Genomic DNA, 19,962 nt, shown 5'->3' with positions numbered 1-19,962 from the left:
CAGTTCTTATTGCTATTTGTTTATGGTACCAGAAATCTATTGCCGAGTTCCCAGTTTTAAAGATAGTTACTTTCTTAGCGACAGGAATCGCTATGTAATACCCTTGATTGCTGAACAAGGATTTGAACTGCAGGGGTCCACTCATATTTTCTTCTGCCTCTGCCACACAGAAACACCACCACCAACTGCTATTCCTCCTCCTCAGCCTACTTTGTGTGAAGATGATGAGAACGAACACCTGTCTGATGATCCACCTCCACTTTGTGAAGAGTAAATACAGTTTTTCTTCCTTATGATTTTCTTAAAAATGATGTTTTCTCTAGTTTTCTTTATTGTAAGAATACAGTATATAATACAACATATAACATACAAAACATGTTAACTGACTGCTAATGTTATCAGTAGGCTAGTAGTAAAGTTTTGGGAGAGTCAGAAATTATACACAAATTTTTGACTGAACAGGGAATTGGTGCCCCTAACCTGTGCATTCTTCAGATCAACTGTAATTAATATTCATTTCTCAGATATATAAATATAAACAACTCATTTTAATAAGATGTCCAATTTATTATAATGTGATCATAGAGGAACCATATGACATATTAACTTTAAAACCTTTTTTTTTATTTATTCAAAAACATCATAGAGCATTTTAGGGACCATAATTAAATGAAGACTCTTTTTAGACAATACTGTTTGACATTATAAACTCCCTACAACTACCTTATTAAATAATTCTAAATTCTAGACTACTAAGAAATAAATTTAAAAATACACATGCAATTTACAGATTGACTTTTTAACTGCTCCTCTGTGCTAAAACTTCCTTACTCTTAATTTTTTACCCCTGGTAGAACCACCAAGAATAATTCACTATTAGAAGTTTTACCTGCATTGTTATTTTGAGAAGGGTTGTCAGGTATCTTTTCTTCTTTATATTCTGAAGTTTGGTGGTGAATACTGTGTATAAAAATGTAATAAATAATATTACTATTTTAGTGCTTATATGAAAACATTTACCAAATATATGAAATTCTCAAGAGTATTTCAACAAAATCAGAGCTAATATCAGAACTTTAATTACCCCAACACTTCAAATCCGTAAGCTCTGCAAAGTTCTTATTAAGCTTCTAATTAAAGAATAAAAAGGTAAGGTGAAGTCCTCATGAAGTGTGGGCAGTATAGTTCAGTCAACTAACTACAGGACGCTTGACATAATGAAAAGTGTCCTGAACGTAAAAGAAGTCTTAGTTCTATAACCAACAGTTATTTGTTCATTGACAAGTTGCTTTTCTTAGGCTCAACGTCTTTAAGACATGAGAATTTTTCTGCCTTCTGTCAGTATTAATAGGTCATCATATATATTTGATACTAACAATATAACATTTTTACAATGCTTGAAGAAATAGTGAAGTAACGGAATATTTTGTTCTTGAATTTAATTGTTGATATTACTTTAGAATCTCAAATGCAATTCATTCTGAGGCCAGGTGTGGTGGCTGATGTCTGTAATCCTAGCACTCTAGGAAGCCAAGACAGGAGGCTTAAGCTCAGGAGTTCTAACCCAGGCTAAGCAAGAGTAAGATCCCATCTTTACCCAAAACAGAAAAAGTTAGCAGGGCATGGTGGTGAGTGCCTGTAGTCCCAGCTACTCAGGAGGCTGAGACAGGAAGATGGCTTGAGCCCAGGAGTCTGAGGCTGCTGTGAGCTAGGCTGATGCCACGGCACTCTAGCCCAGGCAACAGAGTGAGACTCTGTCTCAAAAAAAAAAAAAAAATTTAAAACCCATTCTGTATTTTTTCCAGATGTTAAAGTTTTCAGGAAATGTTATTAAGTCCTAATTTCAATTATTAGTTGTCCTATTCTCTGTGGCTCATAATTCAGGGTATCTCAGCTATTTTATACTTTGTAACAAAATATATTAATAAATATATTATAGCCTTAAATTAGATAACATAAATGTCCCCCATTACTGACCTAATCAATCACACCAAGGGCAGAAAACTAATAAACGTCAAGACCTGGTTTGGACTGCTACTGTTCCTTCTCTACCTACTCAAACTCTGAACCAGCAGATCTTTGTTAGCATGATGCTTACTCTCCATGTTTCTCTCCAAGTGACGTGGAAAGCAACACGTTACTTTTATTTTTTTCTAGGTTCAATGAAGGGGATGCTAGTTAACATTTTCTCATGTCGAGGTAAGTACCAACAACATATTTGCATGATAACATTACATGTCCAATAGTCAATTCCACTGTCATTTCACAGATCACTTTACACAATTTTCTTTTTAGTGAAAATCACAATTTTCATATTGGGTGACACCTGTTTTGCTCTGACACACCCTGTTTCCTTGGAGCTAGTCAGCAACTAGTCAAATGATGTTCAAAGGACTGCACAACATATGAAATGCTTCATAAATTTTTATGCCATCCTTGGGCAAGGACCATGCTAATCTTCTCCATATTCTTTCAATTTTACTGTAAGTGTTGATGAAGCAAGCACAAAGTCCTACTTGGACACTGATGAGTCATGGATGAGGCTTGGCCCCATTGAATCCAACCAACCTCCTGTTTATTTATTTATTTATTTAATCAACAGAGGAGCCAGTCAACCAAATAACCTACTTTAGACTCAGAGAATTCTGTTGACTGGCTTCCTTGTGTGGTGGAATTTGAAAATATTTAATAAACTTGAGGTACAGATGCAAGTATTGATAGCTTGGGAGATTTTCACTGTGAAAAACAGATCACATGAGGGGCCAACTACAAGTTTGTTACCGTAACTCTGCACAAGGATGAAATGTAACTTTCCAGTACCTAAGAAAAGGCACCACACAGGGGGAAAAGGGGGCTTAGCACACAAATCCAGTAGCAAAGAAGAAAGGAAGGCCTAATATCTTCCTGCAACAATATTTGAAGCTCTCTGACTATTTAGAACAATCCCAACTACTTGTTAGAGGGAAGACAAAGAAGGGCATCAAAGGATAACTTACCAAGAAGATCTAGGCTAAGTCCAGGCTGAGATGAGGGCCCCATGTGAGGTTTTGAGTGTGGAGGGAGGGCCATTTTGCTGACTGTGTGTGTGGGCATAGCTAGGAGGCCCAGCTGCCAGACCAGGGTACTGCTGCTTTAGGAACAATGGTGGAGCATATGTGCCTATGCACATGAAATCAAAAAAGATGTGACATTGAAGGCTAAGTATGGATCACCGTGAACACTGAGGGATGTGAACCTGCAAGGGCACCCTGGTTGCAAAGGTCAGTCATTTCCAGATAGCAAGACCAGTGTCAAATGCAATGACAGAATCAAAGGAGGCAATAGAATGATTGAAATGTCCTTTCATTCCCCTCCTTCTGACTTGTAAAAATGGCTGTCTTCTTTGCACTTAGAGAACACTTTAATTTCTTCAGAAATTCAAGGAGGAGGCTATAGGAGATAGCCCCTAGGAGACAGTACAAAATTTTCTGTTAACTAGACACTTCAAGACCCAAATAACTAATTAGAAGAATCAAATATGTCACCTGATTATTATCCCATGCTGAGGGGTTATTCATCTAATGAAATGGAAAACATTGATATCACTAAAGATAATGGTCTTAAAACTCCTGAAATAAAGAATTCTGTACCTATTACTACTTTTAACTACTTTAGCCTTTTGCTTCATTTCTGACTGATTAATTGGACTAACTCACTGCCATTCCCATGCTACCTGAAACACTATGAAATTTCACCTGATGTATGAGCGAAAAGACTGATAATTATTTTAAACCTCAGTTTAGTGTTACTTAGTCTTTTAATGTAAATACTTACTTATGTAAACCACTAGCAGTGGGATAATCTTTTGCAGCCCATCCAAAGATATCTTCACGAAAAACATCAGTATCTTGCTCAAGAAGAAGAGTGACTATACTTGGTGATTTACAATGTGCAGCAAGCACGAGGGCTGTTCTAAAATAACAGAGAGATAACTTCATGCCTAGGAACTTTAACAAAGTTATTTAAAATGCTAATTTAATATATATTACCAGCTGAATATTCTGCCTGCTAGTGTAGAATTAACCATTTACATGCACTAACTGGCACAAGCATCTTGGATGCTCAAGTGTTCATCTTTATAAATTACCACCAAGGTTAAAAGCAAGGGACAAAAAGGTAGCCTTTTGTCTCATTAAGGTATAACATAGGAGAAGTTGGTCATTCTTTGCTGAGATCACTTATCTAAAGTAAGCAAGGTATTAACTGAAGTACTGTCCATGTCCTCCCTATTTTGATATAATGTACTGTAATTCAAAGTCAACTAGGGGTCAGTTAAATAGGAGCTATCTGCAGGCTTAAAACAATAACATCAATAATAATGATAAAAATAGGAGCCATATTGGTTTCAGTTAATCATGCTGATGAGCACGCGCTGGGCACCAAATTCAATGCTGTCTATATAATCTGACTTGTACACAACCATCCTGGAAAGGCATATTGTTATTCTCCTTTTCATGTTAGAATACACATTTGGTGATAAGTAGTGTTCCCAAGGTCACACACTTACTTAGCAAGTGGGAAAGCTAGAATTTAAACCCGGTCTTATGTGAATGGAAAGCCTCTTTTCCCTTTATCATCCACTTATGGCTTATCTTCTTCATTAAAGAGAAACATTATCCAAATAAAGTTCTCTTTCTCCCTTTTCTCATAACAATTAAAAAGAAAAAAATCAAAATATGTTAGAAATAAAAACAGTAAAAAAAACTGATGAAACCACAGTATCTAGCTATAGCAATTAATAATCCTTTAGGAATCACCTAACATCAATATTCTTCAAAGAAAGCAACTTAAAGCAAAGAGTTATCAAAAAGACAAAATGACTTTCAACTTCTATTTATGTTTCATATAGGATTTTTGAAGGAAAACTCCAGAAGAAAAAGTTAAAAAATATTGTAAAAGGGTTAAGAACTTCGATATTGAGGCATAAAGTGAACTAAAAGTTAAAGTCCACACTTTAATAAAACTAGTATGAAACATCTTTAGCTGATATAAGATCACATGATCAAAAACATCAGATTACAAACAACAAATATCAGTCAGCATTATAAGAGATGACAAATCCTACTGCATACTGCTCTTTAGGTTGCCCAGTCCACATAGTTGCTTTTATACCTAACTGATGATTTGTGTTGACATTTGTCACTCTATCCTCCCAAAAATTATGTTAATCTTCTCGCTCTTTTAATACTTCTGACTTGAATGACTCTTACTACCCTAAAATAACATTCACATTTTTTTTTAAAAAAAGCACTAAATACTATACCTGTTCATTTTATCTACTACATTTACATTTGCATTCTTCTTTACCAAAAATTCTACCATTTCCTCTTTTTTTCCACTCACAGCAAGTAAAAGTGGAGTGAGGTGATCCTGTAATACAGCAAAATTGATATATCATTTACAAAATGTCATATCTACCAATTGAACTGAAAATTTGATGTAAGATCCTATGAACTTAAACATATCATACAGAAAGTAAATGAAAGGTAGTTTCATCCTCTCGCCCCTCTGTGCTTTCCCATGTGCTGCTCCTTCCCTTAGAAACTCCCCTCCTCTCCCTCTCCACGCCAGCTCCTGCCACCTCCAAAATTCACTTCAAACATTTATGGGTCCCAAGAATCTTTGTTTCTGTCACATTTACCATGGTATACTGTACGTATTTTATTGTTTTCTACCCAAACCAAGAACTTCTTGAGGGCAGGGGTTGTATCTTTTATCTCCACATTCCCAAACCCTAAGACATAGTAGTAAATGCTTCAAGTATTTTTATTGAATTAACGATCTCAATTATTATATCTACAGCAACGTTTCTTAAATGACATTGCAGAGAGTATTTATTTACCACAATTAAAGACTGTACCCCAAGAGACAGATTATATGACCATCTATGCTACAGAAGGTGTGCAAAGCTGTGTATCATATGTCCAGTAATAAAGAAATCTCTCAAACTTTGCCTCATCTCCATGTGACAATACTTTCCTTGCAAAAGAACATGTGAAGAACTAAATCTTCAGAGATACAGTTTTGAGAATTTTCCAGTAAATATGGAGATTTCTTCCAGGTGACACAAACTCATGTGATTCTCTTCTAACAGTGGTGTAGGACCCCAGGTGCCAATGTCAGGCACTACTTCCCCAAATGGGTCACTAAGCAAATGGGCTCTGAATAAATGAACTTCAATTCCTTATTATTAGATGATCGATGTTGTTTCTCCTATGACAAGATGATGCATGACTTTTCTCCTCAATTATAATGACAATCCTGGGATGCTAATGCATATCTACTTTATTATATTCCACCTGTATTCTGATTTCCATTTTAATTGGTACTTACAAAGTTATTTTTACTTTATGCAAAATATAAATCAGAAATAAAAATATAATGGCTTATCAATAAAAGTTTTAATGGTGATCTGTGTGGATTATTGCTAACATAATGGAAGCCACTAAATCATTTGTACTTCACAGGGTCTGTGCAGAGGAGAAAGATATACTGTTGTCTGAATTATGCACAGCCTAGCCATCTATAACTATGGGTAACCTAGAAAGCTTATAGGCTTTCTAATAGGAGAATGATTATTTGTGGTATATATAAAGAAAAATAGATTTTATAAAAAAGAACTTCTATATCCTAAAATCCAACCATATTACTAATAGATTAACATATAATATAGATGACATACATTATCAACAAGTATAAGCTATCCTGAAAACCTTGAAATCATTTCAAAATATACTATGAAACAAGATTTCTCCTCTCAAATGCTTATGTAGGCAAAGTAGGTGACCTGAACATGGAAGCACCTAGGTGGGCACAGGAGCAAACTGGAGAACATACACCTTGTATAAAGGGGGAAGATCCGCACAGCACAGCAAACAGTCATATGAGCTCAAGGGACAATAGGTTTGATTCTTTGGGGAAGCCTGAAACCCAGTTTCCTCCATGTCTCCTAAATTTTACATGTGGACTCAATTTATGGAAACAAACTAAACCTATTTATGGGCTGCATTTTGACTATAGTGCTTGTGTTCTCAAATTTGCTAAAGATGTTTCCAAATAGTTGTGCATAAAGCACATACGTACATGTGAAATCTTTCCTTTCTTTCGTATCATAGGTATTACCAAAATACCAAGCCCCGACATGTAATAAAAGTTGCTATTAAGACTCATAATACCCACTTCAAGAATTTGTCAAACATCTGTTCATTTACTGTCCATTTGTGTTCATTTTTCCCAGATTGTTAACCAAATGGTTAACTTACGTAGGGTTAGTGTAAGCTCATAGGACTGATAAAACTGGATTATTAAAAGAATTTTCACAGATATAGAAAGAGTAATTCTACGCTTTGTGTGGAATCAGAGAAGATCCCGTTTAGCAAAAGCAATTTTAAGCAACAAAAACAAAATGGGAGGTATTAATTGACCAGACTTCAAACTATACTACAAAGCTGTGATTATTGAAACTACTTGGTATTGGTACAAGTGCAGGGACAGAGACCAATGGAACAGAACAGAAAATCCAAATATAAAACCATCCTCATATAGCCATCCAATCTTTGACAAAGCAGACAAAAACATACTCTGGGGAAAAGATTCCTTATTTAATTAATGGTGCTGGGAAAACTGGATAGCTACATGTAGAAGACTAAAACAGGACCCACAGCTTTCACCTCTCACAAAAATCAAATCACGGTGGCTAACAGACTTAAATCTGAGGTGGGAAACTATCAGAATTCTAGAAGAAAATGGAGGAAAGACTCTTACAGACATTGGTCTAGGCAAAGAATTTATGAAGAAAACCCCTAAGGCAATCACAGCAACAACAAAAATGAACGAATGGGACCTGATTAAATTAAAAAGCTTCTGCACAGCCAAAGAAACAGTCACGAAAATAAACAGACAGCCTACAGAGTGGGAAAAAATTTTCGCATACTACACATCAGATAAAGGACTGATAACAAGAATCTATTTAGAACTCAGGAAAATCAGCAAGAAAAAATCAAACAACCCTATCAAAAAGTGGGCAAAGGACATGAATAGAAATTTTTCAAAAGAAGATATAAGAATGGCTAACAAACGTAGGAAAAAATGCTCAACATCCCTAATCATCAGGGAAATGCAAATCAAAACCACAATGAGATATCACTTAACTCCAGTGAGAATGGCCTTTATCAAAAAATCCCAAAACAACACATGTTGGCGTGGATGCAGAGAGACAGGAACACTCATATACTGCTGGTGGGAATGCAAACTAGTGCAAACCCTGTGGAAAGCATTATGGAGATACCTTAAACAGATTCAAGTAGACCTACCATTTGATCCAGCAATCCCATTATTGGGCATCTACCCAGAAGAACAAAAGTCATTCTACAACAAAGACACCTGTACCCGAATGTTTATAGCAGCACAATTCACAATTGCAAAGATGTGGAAACAACCCAAATGCCCATCAATCCACGAATGGATTAGTAAACTGTGGTATATGTATATCATGGAGTATTACTCAGCTATAAGAAATAACGGTGATACAACATCTCTTTGGTTCTCCTGGAGAGAACTGGAACCCATTATATTAAGTGATGTATTCAAAGAACGGAAAAACAAGCATCACAAGTACTCACCAGAAAATTGTTTTCCCTGATCATCACCTAAATGCACATGGGGGAAGGGTACCAATTGGATATCAGACTGAGACGGGGGGTGGGGGGGAGGGGATGGGTGTATGCCTACATGATGAGTGCGTTGCGCACTGTCTGGGGAATGGTCATGCTTGAATGTGCTGACTCGGGGAGGTGGGGGGTGGGGGGAGGGGATGGAGGTATGACTACATGGTGAGTGCCAGGTGCACTGTCTGGAGAATGGACACGCTTGAGGCTCTGACTCAGGAGGATGGGCGGGACATGGACAATGTATATAACCTGAACTTATGTAGCCCCATGATGAGCTGAAATAAAAAAAAAAAGAATTTGTATCTATGTTCTTAGGAACTTCAAGGCTCTCAGTGTTTAAAACTGCCATCCTCATTATGCCAAAGCTCTATGAACTTAACAGACATACAGAGATAGTCCTTAATACAGCTGTACCTGAATAAAAGGTTCAGGATTTGCTATCATTCTATTTGAGAAAACCCTGCTTGTAGTAAACATTTGTTGAGCTAATCCCCTGAATGTTAACAAAGAAATGTGAACTCCTGAAAGGGCCCGCTGCTACTTATTGAAAGACTGTCTGAAAGCAAATTTCTAAAGACTCTCTGAATGTCAGTGAAGAATTGTTAAAGAGAAGGAAAAAAGTGTTAGTTTATAAGCTGATAGATATTCCCAATGATATTCTTTTGAACTGCTCAACCACAGAGCTAGACAAAGGCACATGAAGTCAGACTGATATTATTAGAAAGGAGAGATTTGAAGGAAGTAGCATCTATCAAACTCCAAATCTTCTGGAGATTTCTTCAGTTTTTGAAATATGGTAATATATATTATATTTATTTATTCAGTGATTCTTAAATAGGAGTGCATCAGAATCTCAAGAAGATTTTTTTTCATTGGTTACAGGAGCGTTTCATTATGTTGCACAGGTGGGCTTGAACTCCTAGGCTCAAGTGATCCTCCTGCCTCAACTCTCCAGAATAGCTGGGACAACAGGCATATATGACTTCAGCCAGCTTTGAGGAAATCTGTTTCAATATATATGTCCAGGCCTTATTGGATTTACTAAACCAAAGTCTTCAGGGATTGGCAAAGACTTGTAGATTCTTAAAAACTTTTCCCAGGTCACTGTGGTATACAACTCTAGCTGAGAATCAGTGGAGTAGACAATCACTTCACTGTCTTATCTCTCTCACATAGCCAAGTCCCTTGATCATTTGGAGATCTGCCCAAAAACAGGAAATAGTAAAACATGGAGTTATTTACTGAAAACTCCACTTAATTTTACTGCACAGGGTTAGAACAGGGACTAAGAAACTCAAAATACAGCCTGATTTTGCTTTTTATAAGCTCTGTATCACCCACCTTCCCAACAAGAAATTCTAGTAGAGTCTTGTCTAAGTGGCTGTTTCTGCAAGAGTAGGATAAGAAGTCAGTTGAGTACTTACTCTTCCCTCTTCTGAAGTCTTCCCCACATCATCACCACCTATTCACTGCCAACCTGATTTCTGTGCAAGTTTACAACTCACTACCACTCTTTCCCAAAATGAGAATTATTTTTCTGAAAATTGAAGATCACTTTGTCTAAACATATAAACTGGGAACAATCAAACAAATAAACATACAAAAAACATCTCCATTGTATTTTCCCTAAATTACCTGATTTCCAAACTGGCCGGCATATTTCTGATTGTTCTCTTTTTCCCTTTCCATTTTTCTCTCTTAAGACTTGCCAATTAGAGATAAGTCACTTTGATATAAATCACATTTTTAGGGAACTTGTCAACAGCAGCAAGACTTCCATTTGCTGTATAATGCTTTAGATATGAGTTTTAAGATAAAGCCTACTTCCAGGGCATATTTGGCATCCCTGGGTTGTTTTATACGAATTAGGGGGGGAAAAAAAAAAACTTGTTTGGAAAAAAACTTGAAAAAACAAGTTTTCCTTTAACACATGGAGGGTTTTCACAAATATTAACCATGAATGTATAAAAGAAAGCTGCATCCTCTAATGTTTCTTTAAGTGTTTAAATATTTAAAGTAAAATCTTAGACAATTAAGTTATTTCAAACTATTTTCATTCAGGGAATATTTGAGCTTCCAAATATGGAAAATTGATGGTTACATATGTCAGTGTTCTATATTTTGAAAACAAAGTTGGTTGATCTATACCTTGTTTATTGCTTCTATATTTGCGCCATGTGAAAGGAGTTTTTCTGTGATTGACAGGTTCCCATGATAGACAGCATAGTGAAGAGCTGTGTTGCCATAGACGTCACTGTGATTTGGATCCGCACCACGTTCTAACAGGATGCTGGCACACTCCTCTTTCTGGCATTGTACCGCCTATCAGTATCAGATCAAGAAATACATCATAAATTCTAGGAACTCAAAACATTCCACAGATTCCACCAACTAGTTCTGTTTAAATGAAATAAATTTATTCTTATTGTGTGTATTGAAATCAAATCCATCTCATACTGAAATAGATGGCTGCTACATACCTTAATCAGAGCTGTCCTTTTTTCACTGTCGGGGACATTGAGATTACATTTTCTGTCCACAAGGATAGTAACCACTTTTGGATAGCCACTGGCACAGGCCAAATGGAGAGCAGTCCTATGAAAGTGAGAGGGATTTTTAGGAAATTGTAGTGCACTATCTTAAAATATACAGTGATTCAGGTAACTGTAAATATTAAACAGCATGTTATTCCTCCACTTTCAAAACAAATATTTAATTTTCTTGTGAAGAAAGTGCAACATTTATTAGCTCCTATTCCTACTACATTGATAAAGGAGCAGCCTATTTGAAGAGAAAGAGCTTGGCTTTTGGAGTCAGTTCGAATTGGGTTTGCATCCTACTTTAAGCTCTATCAATTACTAGCTATCTCCTGGCCTTTTCTGTGCCTCAATTTCCTCTTCAATAAAATAGGCACACACAAAAAAATAGTAGCTATCTCATAGGACATCACCGTGATGCTTAAATGAGAATCTGTACAAAGTATTTTGAACAGTTCCTAATGCAAATAATAGCTCAATGATTGTTAGATAATATAATTATTACTACTATTAAACAAAGACAACATTTTAATTAAGTAAAATGACACAATTATACCTATTTTGTGAGGTATTTTTTTTCAAGACTAGAGATAACACTGTATTTCAATGATGCTAGGGTGCTCATTTTCTCACATTTTAACATCACTGATACTGGAATGGTACTTTTTATTCATGACTTATTTCAACTATAATGGGCAGCATTTAAAAATTATCTCATTGATAAACAAAATAACAGGGCATCACACAATGAATGGTGTCCTACATTAAGTGAAATATGGCATCTACAATAGGTCTATGGCAGTTCTACTGGTATCATTGCCATTTATATAAATTTCAGAATCCCATTACTGGGCATCTACCCAAAGGAAAACAAGACATTCTATTAAAAAAGACATCTGCACTCGAATGTTTGTTGCAGCACAATTCACAATTGCAAAGATGTGGAAACAACCCAAGCGCCCATCAATACAGGAGTGGATTAACAAAATGTGGTATATGTACACCATGATCTAGCACCTCTTGTATTATCCTGGATAGAGCTGGAGCCCATTCTACTAAGGGAAGTATCACAAGAATGGAAAAATAAGCACCACATGCACTCACTATCAAATTGGTATTAACTGAACAACACTTACGTGCACATATAGTAGTAATATTGACTGGGTGTCATGCAGATGGGAGGGGGAAGAGGATATGGGTATATTCACACCTAACGGGCAGGTGCAGTGTGCACTGTCTGGGGGATGGACACGCTTGAAGCTCTGACTCGGGTGGGGCAAAGGCAATATACATAACCTAAACATTTGTGCCCCTGTAATATGCTGAAATAATAAAAAGAAATGCTATGATAAAAGGAGGTTGAAATCACAAAAATTTTAAAACCAAGTAATTCTTACTTTGATTTTCAAGTAACTTCAAAGCAAAGGAAACCCAGGACTCAAATGCATAGGTATGTCTCCTTTATTCAATATTCACATTTACATGATGTGTGACAATCAGATATTTTCAATGTTTAATATTAGTATTTAATACTGTTACAAATTTTAAAAGGGCAGTTAAAGCTCATCTTTTATAATTTTCTGCCTCCAGAAATGCTTTCATTTGAAAGGAGTGAGGAAAAGCTTTAACTGAAGTTAAGCCCTAATACTTTTTTTTTTTTTTTTGAGACAGAGTGTTGCTTTGTTGCCCTGACTAGAGTGAGTGCCATGGCGTCAGCCTAGCTCACAGCAACCTCAGTCTCCTCGGCTTAAGTGATCTTACTGCCTCAGCCTCCCGAGTAGCTGGGACTACAGGCATGCGCCACCATGCCCGGCTCATTTTTTCTATATATATTTTAGTTGGCCAGATAATTTCTTTCTATCTTTTTTAGTAGAGATGGGGTCTCGCTCTTGCTCAGGCTGGTCTCGAACTCCTGACCTCGAGTGATCCACCCACCTTGGCCTCCCAGAGTGCTAGGATTACAGGCGTGAGCCACCGCGCCCGGCTTACTCCAATTTTTAATATCTCAATTGCTCAGGCTGGTCAGATAAATAGGAAGTTTTTAAGGATTGATGTGTCCTAAAAGATAGTAGAATATGCTGCTACATAATAAGTATTCACACTATGTTTGATGAATAAATGGATTGAAAGGATAGAGTTGAAAAGTTCAATATTTTTAAAGAAAACTCTTATAAAGTGTTAACTCTGTAATACTAACAATCATTTATACTTGCTATTTTTCATTTTCATAATTATACAACTAAAATATGATTAATCTCAACTTTTTACATATAAGTAATAAATATATATGTAACAAAAGATATGCACATTATACAAATATATCTAAAACAAAATCTTCAGGTACAGATAAAAAGATCCCCTTTACTTCTGAAGGGCTAAAAGTTGGCAGAAGATTCCAATCCACAAAAAAATTAAAAATAAATCAATAGAAATGAAGAAATTATTTCTGTCTCTGCAAGACTCGTATTACTGCTCTTCCCAGGGATTATATCATTAATAGTAAATTTTTACTAGGACTTTTAAAGCATACATGCTAATTGCAGAAATCACAGATAAGAAAAAGGAAAAAAATTCACTTATAATACAAATGCCCAGATATATCACATTGTATCACATTTTGTACAATTTACAGCTAACACAAGACCACAGTGTGTTTGTGTATATGTATAATCAAAATAATTTTTATTCTTACTTGATATACCTAAATATTCTTTACCTGTCAGCACACATACATATGTATGCCACCTTCTATGGTCACATATTATTTCAACCTATGGACACAACCAAATTGATTTATAAAATCCATCCTATGTGTTTCTCCTAATACATTATTATTTTAAGAAGTGCTAAGAAAAACAAATTGTATGATCTCTGTTTCTTGAAGATATTTTAGTACAATGGAATTCATGTGTAAAGGGCATATATATTTTGTAAATGTGTAGTTACAGTTGCCTCCTTAGTGCAATAGGCAGCGTGTCAGTGTCATTAAGTTCACAGTTACCACCAAGTTGTTTATTTGAAAAGAAATCAGCAACAAACTATAAGCACCAGTATAACTATTTTCAATTTTTAATATTAGTATTTAATATCTTCATTCTTATTAACTCTGTGGCTAGATTAACTGTATCTCATTCCTCTTTTAACTTAAAATCCTTCTCTTAGCTAGGACACTATTTTTCCCTATGTGTGTAGGTCACTTGTAGATCTGCAAAAAATGTACTTTGCCTAATTTTAAATTACCAGTCAGTTTTTTTCTTGTTGGATTTGTCACCATTATCAAGTTCTAAATTTTTTCCTATATTTGGGTGTTTGTGGATTTTCTACCCTGTTCCGTTCATTTATCTGTCTCTGCAACTGTTAATAAATGATTAATCTGTGGAAATGAATAGCACATTTTGAAATCTAGAAGAACAAGCCTTCTTCACTCCATTACAAAACACAATAAAAGAGAGATACCCTGTGTAACTCAAAAATGTGAAAACCTTAATACTTTTATTTGGCTTATGTAAAATTGATAAATATAGAAGGAACTCACATTTTCAGAAAAATGAGTCTTCCTGTTGAAGACTGTGGTACCATATACCCACTTGAAAGTTTCCTTCTAAGTTCCCTGAGTAAAAGACACAGTCACATAGATGTACATTGACATAAAACGGATATTGAATTTCATGCAAAGATGTTTTGGCCCAGAATTTGATACATTATATGAATTATTACTCTCATTATGTACCTTTCTATAACGTATATAACAATGTTTTAAAATGTGTACATTAAAAATAAAACACTGTATATACTTGTGTTAGTTAAATAGGTAAAATTGGCAATAAAATGTTCTAAGAAGGGGAATGATGAGTGGACGGGGAACCAGCTTAAGGTTTGCTTTTGTGCTGCTGCCCATGAAGACGGCCTTGGCGCTGGACGCCTAGAAGGTTCCCACGTCCCAGGTGCTGCGGAGCCCGCAGGGAGGACAGCCCAGCGCCCTGGCTGACAGCAGTCCGGGCTCCCGCCAGTCTGGGAAGGGCGTTTCCCCCACACCCGCCTGGCACCCAGGCCCAGGATGGCCATCCCATTACCTGTTCTTTCTGTCTCTGGCATCCAAGGCCTTTTTCTTCAGTGAAAGGATCCGCTCCAATTTCGCTAAGTCACCAGCGCTGGCAGCTTGGTGAATTTTGCTGAGATCTTTTTCCCGGATGTGGTACCATGGCTGTAGGAAGGCGCTGTCACCAGCCTCGCCTTCCAGGCCCACCCTGGTCTCGCCATGGTTGCTGGAGGGGCTGGAGGGCAGCCCAACCTTCTTTCTCCCGAAGCAAAAGATCCTCCTCATGGTGGCGGCTTCGGGCTTGGGAGGAATCTCAGCTCACCCCCACCTCCCACCCCACCCCCTTGCTTATTCCCCGCCTGGGGAGCCCAGTACAATCAAGACAACCCGATCTGACCACGACCTCCAAGGAAAATCTCAGTTTCTAATGACTGACAGGAATAAACTGCCAGGAAGAGCCAAGCAGCACCAAGCACAGCCAAGCACAGCCAAGCACAGCCGTTAAAGCAAGTGCGCATGCGCATCAGAATGTGATGTCACTGCGCATGCGCACAACTGCCAACGGACAAATCGTCCCCTCCATCAACCTCCTCTGGACGCGCGGCCGGTTGGGGCTGCTGTGTCCCCACCGCCCGCGTGTCATGCACCTGCGTGGGCTGGCTGGGCTCGCCCCGGGCAGCCTCAGCATCTCCCAGTGCACCACCCACCGGGCCTATGGCCCAGCAGCCTGATTGAATGCACAGCCCGTGCCTGCTCCTCCTCACCCTGAGTCCATAGGCAGGGGTCTCCAGTGCTGGGCCCTTGGCTGCCACTGGGGATCGAGGCTGAGCAGCCCTTGCCAGCCTCTGTGCAGCCACACCTGCCTGGCTGTCCAGCCGGCCTGGCCGCTTCTATGGCAGGTGGCCGGTCTCTCTGCTACTGGCACGGGGGCCGGCTTAGAGGTTGCTGAGCTGCTGCTACCTGCTCCCTTCCAGGCTGAGCTTTGGGCAGCCAGTGAGCTTAGAGAAGTGTCTGGCCTAGCTGATGGCTAGAGGGACTCCCTGGACCCCTCCTTCAAAGCACGCCCTGTGGCTGGTGTCAAAAAGGAGAGAGCAAAGGTGAACAAAAGTACATTGAGGTGGTAATTAACAAGAACATAAAGCTGGAACACAGTGTTAACTCCTGTAAAACAGTTCCTTAAGTTCAACCTTGTGGGGAAACTTTTGGGCCCACATGGCAAGTTTCTGAAGTGTTTACAAGAAGAAACTTTGACAAAAATGTCCATCCTTGGAAAAGGTTCCATGAAAGACGAGGTGAAGGAGGAAGATTTGAGGAAAAGTGGAGAACCAAAGTACTTCAAAGTACTTCCATCTCCATGTTCTGTCATTGAAGTGCCTACAGAAGCTTATGCCTGGATGACACGTTTTCAGAAAACTCAAAAAAGTTTCTCATCCCTGACTATAATGATGAGGTGAGGCAAGTACAGCTCCAGGAATTCATACATTTGAATGATGGTTCAGAAAATGCAGATCTTCCAGTGGTTGGAGGGAAACCCACCTTGGATACAAGAGATGTACCAACCCCAGCAATTACCAGAGGAAGGGGAGAAGTCGCGGCCCAGCTGGTGGAGTTCGTGTACCAAGAGGGACACCAACTCCTAGGAGAATCCTTTCCACTCCAAAGCCAGTGAGTTGCAAAAGAGGACTTCTCACTCCAAGATCAAGAAGAGTGTCCCCAGCTGGGTGGAGATCTCCACCACCACCCCCAATGTAAGAGAAATAAGGACAGTATGACTAAGGTGATGGAGACGGCACCACTGATGATGAACAGAGCTGCGATTCCTATGCTAACAGCTACAGCACCCCAGCCCTAAGTTGTGCTGATTACTATGTTATGGGCTCAGACTCTGTGGGGAGACTTACGATTCTTATGGGCAAGAGGAGTGGGGTGACACGAGACACAAGGGACTTGTTTACCGGAACAGGGAAGGACGTGTTTACAGAGAACATCCATTGGCAGATACTGATTGCACTGTCTGCTACTGTGAAAGAGCCAATCTCCACCAGTTCTGAAATTGGTGAAAATAATTTCTTTCCTCTGAACAATCCCTTTTAAATGAATAAAAAATGTATAAAACCTAAATGGATGGAACTTCAAACTACTTTTGTGAAGCATCATCCTGTGCAGAAAAAAAAAGATAAAATCTTGTTATTTCCAGTCTGTCTGAAAAAATAGGTTATAAAAAGAAAACAACAACTTTGGTTAACTAGTGGGAAAAAGATGAGCTCCCCTCCCACTGATGCTGATGCTGGGTGGTGGCAGGAGGCACAGTCATGCTGCTGGGGGAACACACATGCATGGGTGACAGCCAGGCAGGCATCTCCAGGCACACAGAACTCAGGGACTGCAGCACTTCTGTAGGGCTGGTTGGGGATACTCTCAGCATCAAAGAACATTCCTCAAACATGGGGCACGGCCTCAGGGGTGCTGGGCTTTTCTGAGGAGATCACTTAGTCACTGTTCTAAGACTACAGTTACGCTTGAGAATAGAAGGAACCCACAAAAGTAACAGAAGACAAGTGGGCTGCCTTGGGGAGATGACTGGGGTTCTCCCTGGGGAGCTACTCAAGGAAGGCTTCCTGGAGGAGGTGATGGTGAGACACTATGAAGTAGGATGATGAGGGGAGGACACTGCAGAGGGAGGGCAGTTCAGAGGTCAGAATACAGTAATAGGAGAATAGGCCGCTCCTCTCTCCGGGCTGGTGTGGAGGTCTGCAAGAGAAAGCAGCATCAGACGAGGCTGTCCCCACGGTATCCTGGGCTGCCTCCTGGAAGTGTGGATCTGGGATGGAGGGAGGCGGGAGCTGCAGCCTCCTTCTCAGGGGTCGACTCAGGGAAGACACATGCCCATCTGAACAGCACAATTCTTTAGGCCAGTGGTAGCCAAACTTTTGATCTTGCTCCACCAAGAGTAAAAAATTACCATAAAAAAATATAACATATGTTCTACTGTATTTAAAATATATATTAAGATATAAATGAAAAAAACAATGAGAAGAAAAAATTGAGTGCAGGTGGTTTGGATATTTCCTTCTTGTGCCCCAGCAGGGGGTCCCCAGCACACCCACTCTGGGACTCGCCAGGAGGCCCTGTGCCTGGCCTGCCACTGGCCGGGGCAGTGGGGCACTGGGAGAAGCCTGGGCCTCTCAGGGATGAGGGAGTTTGCCTGTTAAAATCGGAGATGAGTTCAGATGATTTCCATGAGGTAAACCATGGCTCTGATAGGGGACCCTATGTCAGCAGTAGCCCTGCTTCTGCCTCCTGTGCTCTGTGTGTGACCATGTCACCTGCCAGCCCCTCCACCTCTTCGCGGGTAAAGGCAGGGGCCGGGGGGCCACTCAGTGTGTGTCAGGCTCACAGGGCATGGAGGAGCTGTGGGAACTTTTGGGGCTGGAGGGCTGGAGGTGTCTGGGGGTGGCTCGGAGGGCGTCCTGGTCTCTGGAGGGAAAGGAGCTGCTTAGGAGGCTGTTCTGGCAACTCAGCCCTGAGGGAGGGAGGGAGGGAAGTCAGAATACCAACAGGGACTTGGTGTTCTTGGCCACAGGGGAGGAGGGAGGAAGAGAGCCTGTGTCCTGGGGCCTGTCAGGGCCCTGGCCTTGGCCCAAGGAAGTGACGGTTGGCCTGAGGGAGAGATGCCCAGACTGCTCTGTGGGGCCAGCTCCCCATCCACGCTGAGGCTTCTCAGCTGAGCCCAGACTTGTGGTGGGGGTCGGTGAATGAGAGGTTTTCAGATGCCCCTGGAGGGCTTGTGGATGTGCAGACTGCTGGGTCCCACGCCTGGAGTTTCTGACTCAGTGGGCCTGGAGTAGGGCTTGTGAATGTGCCTAACAAATGTCCAGGTGATGCTGCTACTGCTGGTGCAAAGACCACCCTGTGAGGACCACCGGGCTAGAGGAAGGCAGAGTGCAGAGCCATTTGTGTGCGTGAGAACGAGAGGCTGCTGGAAAGTGTGGGCCAGGTGAGCTGGGGGCCCTGAGGATGCTGGACGCCAGCCAGGGCTGGACAGAGTTGGGGGCCTCGGCCAGGGCTGGTGACTGTCTCCACTTGGTGGAGTTAAGACAGCTTGGCATGTCCTGTGGACTTTTCTCCCTCCCAGCAGCAGGGTCTTCAAGGGGAAGGTAGAGCTGCCTCATTGGGTAGAGAGGAGAAGAGGCGAAGGGTGGGCCTCAGTGGTCCCCGCTTGGCCTCAGTGGCCCAGACCAGCCTTGGGGTCCTGCCTCTTGTTCCAATGTGGGATTGTTACTGACCAGTAACTGGAGATCTGGGTTCAAAGGGCAAACCTCTGGACGAATAGGGGTTGTCTGAAGTGGGGCCTGGAGTCGGAGAGGGGGTCGGGGGTGTGCTCCATCCACGAGTGCCTGTGAGCCACGGGCCAGCACAGAGGGGCTTTCTGCACCAAATAGATGGTAGGATGAAGTGGCCCCTCTAAAGAAGTTGCTGTCTTTTAAAAAGAAATCCACTCCAGTGCCTCCAGAGCTGGTCTTGTAGGGAGGGGCTCTGAAGTTGCTGCCCCCGGGGCTGATGCCTGGGGAGGGGCGCCGTGCTGCTCTGCTGGCTTCCAGGCCACGTGGAACACAGCCCTTCCTGCCAGCTGCAGCTTCAGGGATGGGCCAGGACATGGTCACCAGCTTCAGGGCCA

At 40.3% G+C, this 19,962-nt stretch overlaps 1 protein-coding gene, 1 non-coding gene and 1 pseudogene across 2 annotated transcripts; 1 reads left to right on the top strand and 2 right to left on the bottom strand.

The window, feature by feature from the left end:
- Positions 1 to 2,399: 2,399 nt before the first annotated feature.
- Positions 2,400 to 2,506, bottom strand: LOC123621962. The gene has a single exon (XR_006729342.1). It is a non-coding gene; the product is annotated as a U6 spliceosomal RNA (small nuclear RNA).
- Positions 2,507 to 10,850: 8,344 nt separating this feature from the next.
- LOC123621928 (putative ankyrin repeat domain-containing protein 20A5) lies at positions 10,851 to 15,569 on the bottom strand. Its single transcript, XM_045528006.1, has 3 exons — positions 15,319 to 15,569; positions 11,189 to 11,303; positions 10,851 to 11,030 (listed from the first exon to the last, which is right to left on the bottom strand). The coding sequence occupies exons 1-3, from the start codon at positions 15,567 to 15,569 to the stop codon at positions 10,851 to 10,853; spliced, it is 546 nt and encodes a 181-aa protein (XP_045383962.1).
- Positions 15,570 to 15,829: 260 nt separating this feature from the next.
- Positions 15,830 to 17,335, top strand: LOC123621927 (annotated as a pseudogene).
- Positions 17,336 to 19,962: the final 2,627 nt, after the last annotated feature.

This window comes from Lemur catta, chromosome 16 (assembly GCF_020740605.2).
Source record: "Lemur catta isolate mLemCat1 chromosome 16, mLemCat1.pri, whole genome shotgun sequence".
Lineage (NCBI taxonomy): Eukaryota > Metazoa > Chordata > Mammalia > Primates > Lemuridae > Lemur > Lemur catta.
Note: the sequence above shows the minus strand (reverse complement) of the source record. Positions and strands in the feature narration are given on the sequence as shown.